Raw genomic sequence first — 14,523 nt, forward strand, 5'->3', positions numbered from 1 at the left:
ACAGCAGACACTGATATGATTTCTTTTGATTCATAATCTCTTTAAAGTTAAAAACTGCCGGTAGCTGGTTCAGTGGAACTAATGTGAGTGAGTCGCAGCGCAGAGACGGAACTATCACAGTGACGCACACCTTAATAATTGAGCATGGCGTCGGGTCGCTTGTGTAAGCTACACAGTCTGCTAACGCGGCTTTCTAATGCCAACACGCTACGACACACACAAAGTAAGTTTTTGTTGTCACCTGTTTAACAAGGCATTTGTTGGAGGTTATATTTTTATTTAGAGTTTATCGTTTACAAAAATAAAAATGCAGCTAAGGTGGCACCGAAACCTAACAGCAGCTAACCTTGAGCATACAGTAGATGAGCACTGACATTTGGCTAGCGTTAAATTTGTTTGTATTTATATTTATTTCATTGATAAAAATGTGGCAGAGTACATTATTATTATTGAATGAAAAGAAACAAAGGTTGAACACGGGAACATCCAACAACAACCACTGATGTAATAAAAAATAACATTAATGCGATTGTCATGCTTTCAAATTGAAGTTTATTCTCTAGATGAGATGGTGAAATGTGCCCATGCGTCCCATCCATCGTGATAAATGAATGATATCCGTCTCTTACTTGTTTGTTTTCTATTGCAGCATGTTTGGTGCCAGTTCGGCAGAGGTCCAGTGTCAGTGGTCCTTCACTTGATGGCCCAAACTGGTATGTTCAAACTATCTGTACTGAAAATAAGATAAAGTGCATCTATATCTGCTATAGACACACAACTAAGAATGAATAAATAGGAAATATGTTAAGAAAACACTTGTAAATATCAAACTTACTTTACACGATTGTTTAATACATTGAAATAAAGTAGTTGTTTATATCTTATAAATATTAGATTGTGCAAACGAGGCTGCTTTGTTACGTGACATTTGTGCACTAACATGCAGAAGAAATAGAACGTCAACTAGATTGCTTAAGTAAATTTAAAACTGGAAATTATATACATTTACAGGGCTACTATTTATCTTTCAAAGTAATAGTTAGGATTTCATTTTACTATTTATTTATATATGTTCATTATATGTGTGGTTTAGTCAGTCCAGTTTTGTAATCCAGGCTCAAGGATGTTAGGTGCCATCTTCTGCTTTTTTGTTGTTTGTTGTTTAATTATGATCCAATAATCAGGCCAATAATCTGAAAATTATTTGGATATAGTAACGTGGAAATCGGTGTGACCTCAGATGGGAAAACCATAGTGTGCTACCATCCCAGTGTCGACATTCCCTATGAGTTTACACAGGTAAGAGATTATCCACATGTCAGCTGTTTCATGACACAAGCTATCTTTGTTTTTTGAGATAAGCTCTTTGGTCTATATGCTTATGCTTAAAAGAAGCCTATTCACGAGGAAGTGTCACATGAGGTTTGTAACTCTTATTTTGAAGAACATTTACAAAACTGTTGGTACAAGATAAAGTCACAAGATGTTGCAAATATTTGAAGTACTATGACCAGTGCTATCAATTTTATCCCATTGAAAGATAGTTTCTAGTTTCGGGGATTCTGGAAATTAAGTATTTTAAAAGTATAGGAGGTGACCTTGCTCATGATAGTAAATTGTTGCAGCCTATAGAACGACCAGACCCCTTGACCAACCCAGTTGAGACCCATGACCAGGTTTTAAAAGCCCACCTCAGCAAGGAGGTGCTGAAGGACAAAAAGGGGCCCACTATCGAGGAGCTGAGCAAGATGTTTTTCACCACCAAACACCGATGGTTTCCAGTTGGACAGTAAGTACACAGATGAGGATACATGGTAGCTTGTCATAGTTATTATTTTTTGTTCATGTGATTGTAAGGGCGAGCTAAAAGAAAACACACTTGGCTCAGAAAGTATTTGGACCTTTTCATAACAATAAAGCTTTAAAAATGTGATTTATTTATCTTTTTTTGTTTATTTAACTTTTTTCAGGTACCACACAAGACGCAGAAATAAGAATCCTCCTAAGGACAGATAGTTGAAGAGCAAGGTCACAAAACTGCAAATTATGTTTTTTTTTTTTTGTGTTATTATCACAATATGTATAATAAACTGTTAAATATTGACTTGGTTGTCATAAGTCTGTGAGTCACTTATATACCTTTGAAGACATACTTGACAGATTTTTTTTTATTTATTGTGATTCTGCAGAAATCTACTGCACTACATTCAAGGGCCTTAATTTGTCCTGCAAATACAAATCTATGTAATAAAAGACTGGCGCCAGTTGGCACCATAACTCAGTTTTATATACTAACTAGTAAGGCTCCATTAAGCTAATCAGAAATTTCTTTTTAAAACTGTCAATGGGACATCCAGAGTCTTTAGTATCACTGCATTATTATATTATTTAGCTATTTATTTGTGTTTAATGATGCATTTAGCTTAGTTTAAAATAACAAACCAAAGTTTAAAATAAATTTAACAAGTGAACAAAAATCTGCTGCTAGATGCTTTCTATCTTCAGAGTTCCTGCAGCAGAAATTAAAAATGCATCCAAGAGAGGGCAGACTAGTGAATCTAAATAAAATGCACTTTTAATAATTCATAATGTTGTAAATATAAATGTATTCTAGTGTACATGCTGACTTATATCTGAGAGACAGAATGAAGACAAAGTGCCACCTTCCTAGTGGGTTGGAAGACACCACCAATGCAGCTGCAACGCACTTGTGTAGCGTGATATTGCATAACACAAGATGCAGATAATTATCTTTACTGCGTGAAAATACATGTACGGTTTCATTAAGTTGGTCTGAGCACACACTTTCAGGTATCCTCATTCATCCACCTCAGACACTGCTCTTCACTGTAGATTTTAAAGCACTGTGAAAAGATCAGATTTGATGCCAGTGAACAAACTCTCACAAGAGAAAACAGAAAGCAAATGACATTGATTTTTGTCATGTGAGACGTGTTAATGTTAAAAGGAAGATCAAAACAAAAAACACTGAATTAGGCAAGTATGTAATATGAATAAAGGCAGATTACATTTACAACAAACGGTGAAAATAAAAAATAACATTCATTTTTACTTGTTCACATTAGATAAAGGAGTAATAATATAACAACAAAGGATAATTATAACTTGCAGTTTTTAATTTAGAAATGTAAAATGCTGATATAATAAAAGAGAAATACACAAATTGTACATTTAATTTTATTTTAGACCACTAAAATAAAAAAGAAAGAAAAGAAATGGTTATCATAGTTTCTTACGTCATCTGAAGCCACCGGAAGAGCGAGTTATCTGTCCCCGCCCCGGGAGCTCAGTCAGTCCGACCCGAAGAGAAGGCGAGTCCACGGCTAAAAATACAATAGCTAACACAAGATGGCCGGTTTGCCTCGTAGGATTATAAAGGTACAATTTTCACCGGGTAGTATGTGTACGTTTTAATAAGCCCGTGTGTGGGTATTGTGAATATAATAATATAATGCGATTATGAAAGTAGACTTGCTGCCTTCCAGCGTGTAGCTTGACGTTAGCACGGTTAGCTCCGTTAGCTCTTATCGAGCTAGCCCCTGCTCCGTGTCTGCAAGTGTTTTGTTTGCCACTTCCGTTTACTCCCTTCTGCTCTACCTGTGGCTGAAATTTCATACGAGTGGATTTATTGTCGGTATTATATTGTGGTTGTATCACCCCCGTGTTGCTAATTTCTAGCGTTAACCGACAAATTATGACAATTTCTCCTAGTCGCCATATGAATGGATTTCGCTAAGTAAGCTAAGCTAGCTGCTGTAGCGTTGGGTGATTTGTACACATGTCTGGCGCTGATGGGGGGGAAACGCTGCCCTTGTGTGTTAGAAACATTTAAACACTTGCAATCAAGCCATCGCGTTAGTATTGTTTTCTTTGCATGAAAACGAAACGTGAAATGAGGCAGTAACGTGAGGCCTGTTGTACTGCGGTCTCCTCCCTCAACCTCACCGCAACTTCGCTGGGCCAGGCCCGGCGGTGGGCGCGATCGCCCTTTTCCGCCACATCCAGCAGCTATTTCTCAGGTTGAGCCGGTTTCGCAGCCAGCGACATAACGCTGACATAGTTAAAACACGACTCATCGTTTTATTATAGGAGCCTAAAGTTGGGTGCCGATCAACACGAAGAAACAGTTGTTACAAGATTAAACCAGTTTCTTCCTGTTGACTGCAGATGTTTTCGGTGCACCTGACTAATCTAATGCAGAAATATGAAAAAAATGTTCCACTTCCTCCTTTAGATTTTGGTTTCCCTTAGTGTTGCACAATACGCTAATGACTTGCAGTAGAAGTCAAGATTCTTGGAGTACAAGTCAAATTTATTAGACTGTAATAATTTAAGCAAGTGTGTATAAAGAATGGATCATAAGCCTTTTTTAAAGCTGAAACTGTGCAATGGCAGAACATTTATTGGCAACTGTTTTCATACGTCACTAATCCTTATTTGTCATGTTTAAGTGACTAATGCTAGAAATGTATGGCTTCCAACACTTAAATTAAATAAATTTAGACAGTCATATGTAAATAAACTCATAAAAATAAACATGATGCCTCTTGATTTTGGAAATAAGACCAACAAAACAAGCTGCTTTAAGAAACTATAGTGGACATTTTTGATTGTTTTATCACCATCCACACGAACGAGTTGATAATAATTTCACAAAATAGTTTGGAGGTTTATTTGTAATGGAAGTAGTTATTAGTTTTAGCCCCTGAATTGTTAAATTTATTGAAGACACCACAGTATGCATTGGTGGGGGGTTCTGTGTATGTTTTAATCAAAGTAAGTTGTTGTACGATATGTGATAAATACTCTAGTGCTCAGCTGCCTTTTAGCTTCTGTCACAAACAGTAACTTGTGGAATGTTGTTTTGTCCGTATGTGGGTGAGGATGAAAGTGTATGTGTGACTAAGCAGGGTGAAATTGTACGTTCTGATCCATTATATACTTGAAAGTGTGTTGACTGCTGACACCTCCACAGTTCTCCCTGCAGCACTATTTTTTAATACAATGAAATGTTAACAAAACTGTTTGTGTTTCTCCTTCCAACCACACTCAGGAGACACAGCGGTTGATGGCAGAGCCTGTTCCAGGGATCACTGCTACGCCTGATGAAGGGAACGCACGTTACTTCCATGTGGTCATTGCAGGGCCTCAAGACTCTCCTTTTGAAGGAGGCACATTTAAACTTGAACTATTTCTTCCAGAAGAGTATCCCATGGCAGCTCCCAAAGTGCGATTCATGACCAAAATCTACCACCCCAATGTCGACAAACTGGGAAGAATATGTTTAGACATTTTGAAAGGTAAGGGAACATGGTGTAATTAATCAGTTGTTATAGAGTTATTGTATATGTGTGATATTTATTCGTGGTTGTTTAGAATTACCTTGTCTACATGTTGCAGAATTGTAAATTCGCATTTAGCACAGATGTTATAATTGATAATATAATTGCTAATTTGTTATGACTGCCACTTGGAGACTGTATCTAGACATGCATCAAAGAGCCTTTTTAGCTTATTAGAGTCTAAATGTGGGCTGGCGAACAAAAACATGAATATAATAAAGTGAATAATCTCAGTGTTATTACTGGTACTGTCAGCTGCACCATTTGACTTGACGTTGACATCTAAAATATTTCTGACAGGCATATAAAGTAGTACCTTTGACTGTAGGAGTCCACAGTCCTGTAAAAATGTAACTTATTTATATTCTGGATGTATGTTCAGGTGGTGAATATCCAGACAGGACAACATAGAACATAGAAATTAACATTACCATTGGGAAGTTAACATACAAATATAATAGTAGTTCTTAATTAGGAAATGAAATCAACAAGTGCAGCCATACATTTACTTTCTTTACATCTGATAGACAGGTTTATATAATCCACAGGTGCTAAATTAGTATCACACCAGCTGTCTAAGGGATAGGTTTATTGTTATTGTTTTTATGCTCATGACCAGAGTATAGTAAAAGATGAGAAATGACCTTTTTACACTATGAGATTGGCTGAGCGCAGCCGGCGAAGCCTCAGGAAGCAGACTTGATTACAGCCATAAAATCAAGTTTTGAAGTAAACAGACTCAAAGAGATGTTTATTTGGGAAGAGCAGACCCAACAACAACAGGGGGATTGCTAGATGTGTTAAATGACATATTGCGGCTGACTGTGATTTGTAGGTACACTGATCTGTTAACGTGAAGTTTCTCACGGAAAATAGACCAGAGAGCCTTTCCTGATCAGCTTGCTCATTTTTATGCACTAAAACCAATAAACCTAACATAGATTTTGTTTGTTTTTTTTTTCACATTTGCTAAATTTGACTTGTAAACTTTAATTTTGTCTTTTCCGGCATCTTTCTCCAACCTTTTTCGTCTTGCAGATAAGTGGTCTCCAGCCCTGCAGATCCGTACAGTGTTGCTATCCATCCAGGCATTATTAAGTGCTCCCAATCCAGATGATCCCCTGGCAAATGATGTCGCAGAGCAGTGGAAGAAAAACGAAAGCCATGCCATTGAGACAGGTGATGAGTAGATTCATGTTTTAGCTGAACAGTGTTTAACAGAAGTGTAGGATCAGCTGTACTGAAATGTCACATATTTCCAGTATGAGAGGCGTTTTGCCAGATGGCATCAACCATTCATTCAATTCGAGACCTTTGAGTTGCCACCCACATGTTGAATTCTGTAAATTATCAACGTTCAGGTCTTGCTCTAAAGAGTGGCAGTTTACCTTGTTGGAGAAAATAAAGTCTGTCAGCAGCTTTGTATGTGAGACTGGGTTGGTGACCTGATCTGATTAGAAATGGAGACAAATATGGCAATAAGCCTTGAATGGATGCAGTTCCCAAGTCTGCAGTCTTATTTAAATGTCAGTCTTTTAAAGTCAGTTTATTAAAAATGACTTTGACAGAATCTAAGAGGTTCTGTAAGAATTTGTAATTGTTTGTATCATGGTCATTTTGGTGCTGGATGATTAAAATCAAGGAAGCTAATCGACTTGCTTTGATGGTGCACAGGTCAATACAGGTTTTAACTGCTTGTAAAGACATCTGTTAAAATATAGCTTTTGGGCAAGTCTTTTCAGTGATACAGTTTATTCTGTAATTTAACAATTCTGTACATCGGTTTGTCTTAATCAGTCTGAGACTGGTGCTAAAAAGCTTCAGAACAGTGCCGTGAACTAAAATGCCCTATAAATGTAATTGAATTTGTGTTGTGGTTTTGGTCTACAATTAATAATTATTTTATTACTAATTAATATTTGAGTTATGTGTTTTGTTCAAGCAACAGTCCAAAACCGAGCAGCAATAATTGAAGTCATTTTTTTCTAAGGAAAAATGTCCCAAACTACCCTATAAAATGAGTATCTCTGTTTCATTCCTCTGAATCTCTATTTTGAACTGTTGGTAGAATCAAACAAGCAATCTGTATATGTTAACATTTACACATTATTAATTCTGTTAAATGACATTTCTTTACTTTACTTTAGGAAGCTTTTGTTCCTGCGGTTTGTGCATCTAGCATGTCTGTGTATGCTTATCACCATTTTGATACCTGTACACCTCCCACAACTCTTTTATCTTTGTGTCTCCCTCAGCCCGAACATGGACCAGGCTCTACGCGGGCAACACCGAAGTATAGAAGAAGAGAGACGAGGCGTCTGAATGTGATCCACAAAATGTACTCCTATTCTGTCAACATTTGAATTTAACGGACACAAAAAAAGAGATAAAAAAACAAAAAACAAAACATTATAAGTCCAAAATCTATTTGAAAGAAATGACAAGATTTACTGCTGCAGACCTCTGAGTGACTTATTTTCCTCTCTAAGACGCGTTAAATGTGTGTTAGCCTTTTGTTTTTCCTGTGTTGCTATTTAAGTGCATGGACAGAACGACACCCTCCCCACCACAGTCTTAAAAATGACATGCAATATGTTGTCTTGAACTAGGCACATACTGGTACGTTTGCAAAATATACATCTATTAAAGCTGTCCTTCTTTTAACACATGCATCATTTGTCAACACATCTGTATGTCTTTTTGTGAGATGACATTCTGTTATTGTAGCATATAAAAGCGTACAGCTGTTGTTTTTTCCCCCTACTAGTAGTAAGCAGACAAACAAATCTGAACGCGAATGATGAAATGTCTCTTTACTCCTTTTAGGGAATATGATGCACTTGTGGGAAATAAGCCCATACAGTCAACAAAAAAGGTTAGTTTGATTTCCACACCTGTGTGTCTGCGCATACAAATACTTCACAGCACTATTAGTTGGTGAAGCCGCTGTAGATGAGCATCACCTCAAGAGCACATGGGGCACTTAAGATTGAACACAGGGGAAACTTGCCACATAAAAGGTGATTTATTTATCGAGTTGGACATAAAAACTAGCTTATTAATTGCACACAGGGAAATGCTTCCACAAACCTTTCTTCAACTATTAACTAACTTCAGCAGTCAGATTAAAAAAAAGTGTAATTAGTGACATGCTAATGTGCATTTTAATTTGCAGGCAACTGAAGCGGCTCAATCTCAGTCCTGTTGCACAGATGCCAAATTTGCTAGTAGGGAATACACAGTACTTAAACAACATATGGCTACAGCAGATGTAATTATAGCTCTTATATTATTTACTACTGCTTAAGGTCTTGGTTTGTTAGCCAGATTAGTATCACTGTAATGAGAACTGCACCTATAACCATCTAAAATCTCATTGTTGTATGTAAAATAGTGTTTTTCAGGATCAGGTCCAGCAGTCTGTCTGGTTGTAGTATGAAATGTTAAAAGTTCCTGAGAAACTCTGGATGTAGAGTTGGTTTCATTCATTCATCATCTATACAATTTGGAGTAGAATAAAGACTCTGGACAGTTTGGGGAGGGTGAACACGTCAGTTCCACACACTTCTTTTTTTTTTTTTTTTTTTTAAAGAGTGTAGGAAGTTAAGCTGTTTTGGTTTTTAATTTCCTTCTTTTAATGTCTGTTCATGCTATCTATGTTGCCTGTTCTGTTTTATTTTCAGTGTTTCAACTTTTTTTTAAAGACAGTTCAGACTAGTCACCTTATGGGGAGTTCATGAAAGCTGAGGTGTTAAATTTTCTTTAAAGGAATAGTTGAGGCTTTTTTTTTTTTCTTCATCAAAGTTGTTTTTCACCATGTTTACCTGCTTCAGCTCTTTCTATGATACTGATTTGTTATGATTATGCAGGATATTTCCAGTGATTATTGAGGGGAAATTGGGTTATTGTTGCAGCAGAAAAAGTGATATTAAAAATAAAAAAAAGTGTTTAAAGTTAAATGATCTCATGACGCTATTACACTTTTTCTATTGGCTAGAAATCAAGAGTCAAATCAACAGGAAATCAAATCAAATTCTCAATTGGGATTTGCTTTGACATGTAGAAAACGCCTCTAAAAATCCTTCAACTGTCCTTTTAAAACATACTGTATTGATGCGTTTGAGGGATCAGCGTCAGATCGTGGCTATAAGCGCTCAGCGTCCAGTAGCTTAGACCTCCATCGTCACATTGCTTCTGTATGGCTCATCTTAGGGAGGACTGTAATGTTATGTTGTAGTAAAACTATTTTTTGTTGAGCATCTCTTCTTGATCTCTTTTCTTGCTCTTACCGCTGGCTTGGTGTTGCTTAGAGTTTGTTTGCCACCCAGAAATATCACGTTTCTAACCGCTGCATTTACTCAAGTCTGGAAGGTGGAATAAAAGTGGGTTAATATATTGACAGTTATCTAAAATAAGAAACAGTCACTCACTGGATTTTCAAAGCATCTAGATCAAAATATTAAGAGATCAAGTTCCCTATGTGTAAAAAAGAAAAAGAAAAAAAAGAAGAAGAGTTCTGTCAGTAATTTCAGTACATTTGCATAAATGGCTCTTCAAAAACTCTGTAAATAAACTCAGTTGAGTAAGTACGTAGAGGCTCGTCTGGTTCATGTTGTGTGGAATTTCTGTTCCCAAAGGTGAGGGTTTATGCATTTTAAAGTTATAGTGCAACAAATATCATCCTTTTATGTGTTTTTCCTAGGGAACCTCTAAGTTTTGCGTGGATACTATGACGTAAAGCAATCCTGCAACACACTTGACGTACACAGACTAGGACCATTTGTGTCCAGCTTAGGGAGGCATTGACGCTAACAACATCATGAGTCACACAGAAAGATGAGCTTATTCTTGCTTACAGAGAGATTCGATGATTTAGAGATTCACTGCTGTGCAAATGCAAGAAGCTTTGGAGATGATTACAACCAAAGATTCACACACTTTACATTAGGAATAAAGGGAAATACATTTGGGAATCTTTGATGTTTGACTTGAATAAAGACCTTATTCAGAAAATGAAACAGTCCAATGTTTAAATGAGTATATTCAAGTCAAAGCAAATCAGATTTAATTCAGAAAAATCTAAATTCCAAGTTTGCCTCAACTGATCTGTACAACATACAACTGGACCATGGTCCTTTCTTTCCTTACATAACTGAAAATCGCTTAGGAAGCGGTGTCTCCGTCGGACTGGCTCAACACAGTCGTCGTTATGTTAATATTGTTAGCGACACCTGTGCAGCATAATATCGGAATAAAAAATAATCCACCACGCCCTCTCCTCCTGTTGTTCTTTATCATTTCACAAGATGGTGCTACAGTCAAATCAAGCTGCAAACTGTAACTGAGGAACCTTCTAAAAATAAGCTTTCTGACACTTTGCTGCTATTAGTTCATCGCTCATTTTCAAACTTCAGACTTTGGCATGTGCTCTACCTTTGGGCTTAAATCGATTAGTTAAGGTGTCAAATACAGTCTTTAAACAAATCCTTTGACTCGTGGTCAACGCCTACAGTGTTTGTCCTTCTGCAGGAGACACCTGTCCTAAAAGCTTGTATCTGTCATGTATCCGCCTGTGATCATGGCTTGGTTTAGATGACAACACTGAGTCATGTAGCTTGGTATGCAGCCATTGTTGGAGTAGAATTGCAGGAAACAATTCCCCCACGTTATCTACAATATTTGAGAAAACATTAACTAATCTCAGAGGTCGTCTCTGAAAAGAAAATGAACATAGAACAAGAGGCAGCAGCATAAGAGAGACCTTCACTGTCACAGAAATACTGACACCTTCCTGGAATATCACAAATTCTGCTTAAATGCTGTTTCAAGTACAAATTAGTTAAAGAAATACTTTTACAAATCTGAATATTTATGTATAAAATGCCATCATGTCAAATGCTGATTAATGATCGACTATTAGACAATCTTTAATCTTTAATCAACACATATTTAAGCGTCCATTTCAGTGCCCCAGTCAGGGTTAATAAGCAAAAATAACACATCATAATGTGGTTCTATGCTGGTAAAAGTCCATTTAACACGTACAAGTCATCTGGAGATTGTAAACAGATATTCACTTGAAGACTGTGTTGCAAACAGCATGAAAACAGTGTAATGCATCATGTAAGCACATGACAATACAGAGCTACAGTAATTACAGCCACAGATGACACGGAGCTGCATCCTAAACATAGCCCTGCTCCTCTGACAGGGCAGATCATCTCTCGCTGTGATTGCTGACCGCAGGTGAAAACATTCTCATCACATGATGGTGACGTCGAGCCGTCAGGTTACGACAAACATCCTGTTTTGGATGTCGCGTGTCATCGGCGTCAGCACTTATTTGAAATAACACACCCGTGTGGGTCGGTAGTATTGGGAAACAGGTCCGTTTTCTGGGTGGAGAGTGTGTGGAAATTTGTTTAGAGAGCTGATGTCTGTTTGTTTTAGTGTCCTGTCCTTTGACTTCCACTTTTCTTTCTTTCTCTTATCCTTTTTCCCTCTCTTCCTCTTCTTTTACTCTGTTTATTTCCCCTATCATCATCCTCCTCCTCGTCTGTCCCTCCTCTCATTTCACTCATTCTGCAGTAAACCATCTCCTCTTCCTAGAAAAGTAAAAACTACTCTTCTCTCTCTCCTTCATCATCTCCTTTCCATTCCTGCTCTCATGTCTCCTTCTTTCTTACAATCTAATTTCTTTCCTTCTTCCCTCTCTGCAAAATCCCTCCCCCTTTATTAACTTTCCCTTCCTTTAATTGCCTTTCTTACCCTCACTCATTTTCTTTCTTTTTCCCTCTCTTACCCCTGAGTCCTTCTGCCTCCCTCTCCTCTCCTCTCCTCTCCTCTCCTCTCCTCTCCTCTCCTCTCCTCTCCTCTCCTCTCCTCTCCTCTCCTCTCCTCTCCTCCTCTCCTCTCCTCTCCTCTCCTCTCCTCTGCAGATAAAGGGGGACTGCAGTCAGAGCCCTCTCACCTGAAGCTTCCTGATGTTATGCAACCATCCTTTTTACTCTCTCATGCATAAAAATAAAATCAGCCTAAAAGGTATTCCTCTCTTTTGACCACAGCTGGTACCTGGACTGACCTGAGTCTTATTTTCAGTGTCTGTGAGCGACTCTTTCTGCATTTTGGTGGATTATATCACAGCTGCAGTGGAATACTAATGCAGGAAGTGCTTGTTTTGTTGTGAATGCAAATAAGAAGCACTGTTTTTGTCAAACTAATTTTTAACCTTGAATACAGCAGTTGAGAAAACGGCCTCACCACAAGGTCCCTTTAAGATCTGGAGCGCTTGATCACATCATATGATCTTCCTCATTTGGAATTGCGGTTAGTCCCCCAGTTTGAGTCCACTCCAAATTATTCATGAAGGTCCATTTTAAAACATGTAGCAGCGCAGTGGGACAAGTGATGTAGCGCTGTAAAACCAAAAATACTGAGGAATGAAGAATAATAAACACTAAAAAACGTCCCAGTATTGATGTAAATCTTACACATTTTCTGGTAATTCAATTAATGTAACACACAGTATCTACAATGAATGATTCATGCTCACTATTTGGAAACACTGATTGCAATAGCTTTATACACACAGAGACTTTACAGGACAGCATATCTCCCTTCTCCTGTTTGCGTCATCAGACGGGAATTCCTCTTCTGTGTGTTTTTCATCCATAGTGAGAACAGGCTGTCCTGGTCCATGCATCACTTCCCTTCCCTCTCTCTACAACAGCCAGTGGGGGGAACAATGTGTTTGTATATGTGTGCGTAAGTACGTGTGCTTTTATGTGCCTGAAAAAGGCCTCTGGATATAAATGTAGGGTTGTTGTTTTTTTTTTTTTTGTTCTGTGCAGTGGTGCCACACTGTCCCTGTAGTAAGTAATAGTAGCAGTTTGTAACGCACTCATCATTTTATAGTGAAATAACCGCACGTCCTGTAAAGATTGCTGAACTTTTACTGACAACACAGCGGAGGAACCCTCCTCCCTCATTCCTAACACTTTTTTTCCTCTTCGTGCCAACACAGATACTCAGAAATCAGCCTGGACTTGTTCAGGGGCCTGGTCTTCTGATACAAATAGTCATGACTGAGCTGATCACGTCAGATGTTAGTCAGTATAGGCAGGGTGGTAGCCTCGCCCAACAAATTCATTGTAAATAATTAACTTTTCATCTTTATGGGGGCTGAGCAGGTAAAACCACTGCCCAGATTTAAAAATAAATTCATGATTGCACACAGACAAATGACAGGTGACAGTATAAGAGGAAGTCCAGAGACCAGTCTATATTAGGCTGTTGCTGATCAATAATATCATAATGTTTTAGCACTCACGGTTCAATATATCTTGTCTGTTTGACCAAGTTGTGCTTGAAAGGAGAGATTAGATGGAACACTGTGTGTCAATAGCCAGTATCCAACAACACATTTCAGCTCTTCAGCATCAGTAGCACCAGCATCTCTGTAAACTATCACCTTAACATCATAAGAGTTGATTAATATGTTTCCAAAATAACATAAAACCTATTAAAGACAAACTCGGACTGATGAGTAGCACCACATATTTCATGCTTCGCTCAAACAGCAAACCAAGAATGCGCTCGACACACAGAGATAAGGTGGGATTTGGGTCAAAGATAACAAAACAGGCATAGAAAGGTTTAGACTATGTGTAGGTATCTGTTGGAAACATCTCTGCGCTTAAATCATTTGTAAAACATTATTTAGCTCATTGTTTAACAACTGTATTCACAACACTTTCCCTTCCACAGTCCGATCAGCCTCAGTAACGAGAGAAAAATCTGCTGCTGGCAACGATGTCAGCTTAAGTGGATTTGCTTTGTAAGACTGCAGACAAAGTTCAAGTATTGCCCTGTGAGTTGGTGAGTAGCAGATTTTCACATGCACCTAAACCCTGTTTCCTTGGCTCTGTCTGGCTGAGTTAACCACAGAATCGGCGTATTATCGGGTCTTTACGATGATTATACCTTCTGCAGCTACAACACATATTTATATGTAATGTGACCTAATTCACAGCAGTTGTCATTTAGCAAACAACCACAGCAAAAATGAATCATATGATGTGGGACTTTTTTTTTTCTTTCTCAACACAGTGATGTCACTTGAGCTGCAACCATGCTGCACTCCCAGTCCTCCTTCCAACCC

General features: G+C 37.9%; 2 protein-coding genes across 2 annotated transcripts; both read left to right on the forward strand.

Moving 5' to 3' along the window:
- Positions 1–66: 66 nt before the first annotated feature.
- mrpl42 (mitochondrial ribosomal protein L42) lies at positions 67–2,104 on the forward strand. Its single transcript, XM_026361131.1, has 5 exons — positions 67–223; positions 650–713; positions 1,215–1,299; positions 1,626–1,789; positions 1,971–2,104. The coding sequence occupies exons 1-5, from the start codon at positions 145–147 to the stop codon at positions 2,014–2,016; spliced, it is 438 nt and encodes a 145-aa protein (XP_026216916.1). The 5' UTR covers positions 67–144; the 3' UTR covers positions 2,017–2,104.
- Positions 2,105–3,301: 1,197 nt separating this feature from the next.
- ube2nb (ubiquitin-conjugating enzyme E2Nb) lies at positions 3,302–9,322 on the forward strand. The gene is made up of 4 exons (XM_026361130.1): positions 3,302–3,399; positions 5,075–5,321; positions 6,402–6,542; positions 7,619–9,322. The coding sequence occupies exons 1-4, from the start codon at positions 3,370–3,372 to the stop codon at positions 7,660–7,662; spliced, it is 462 nt and encodes a 153-aa protein (XP_026216915.1). The 5' UTR covers positions 3,302–3,369; the 3' UTR covers positions 7,663–9,322.
- The last annotated feature ends 5,201 nt before the right edge of the window (positions 9,323–14,523 follow it).

This window comes from Anabas testudineus, chromosome 23 (assembly GCF_900324465.2).
Source record: "Anabas testudineus chromosome 23, fAnaTes1.2, whole genome shotgun sequence".
NCBI lineage: Eukaryota > Metazoa > Chordata > Actinopteri > Anabantiformes > Anabantidae > Anabas > Anabas testudineus.

What these genes read in the sequence shown, in the direction of transcription:
- mrpl42 (XM_026361131.1), top strand. Translation starts at nt 145, where the DNA reads ATGGCGTCGGGTCGCTTGTGTAAGCTACACAGTCTGCTAACGCGGCTT. An exon ending in CACGCTACGACACACACAAA is followed by an intron (nt 224 to 649) that starts GTAAGTTTTTGT and finishes TTTCTATTGCAG; the next exon opens with CATGTTTGGTGCCAGTTCGG. An exon ending in TCACTTGATGGCCCAAACTG is followed by an intron (nt 714 to 1,214) that starts GTATGTTCAAAC and finishes ATTTGGATATAG; the next exon opens with TAACGTGGAAATCGGTGTGA.
- ube2nb (XM_026361130.1), top strand. Translation starts at nt 3,370, where the DNA reads ATGGCCGGTTTGCCTCGTAGGATTATAAAG. An exon ending in ATGTTTAGACATTTTGAAAG is followed by an intron (nt 5,322 to 6,401) that starts GTAAGGGAACAT and finishes TTCGTCTTGCAG; the next exon opens with ATAAGTGGTCTCCAGCCCTG. An exon ending in AAGCCATGCCATTGAGACAG is followed by an intron (nt 6,543 to 7,618) that starts GTGATGAGTAGA and finishes TGTCTCCCTCAG; the next exon opens with CCCGAACATGGACCAGGCTC.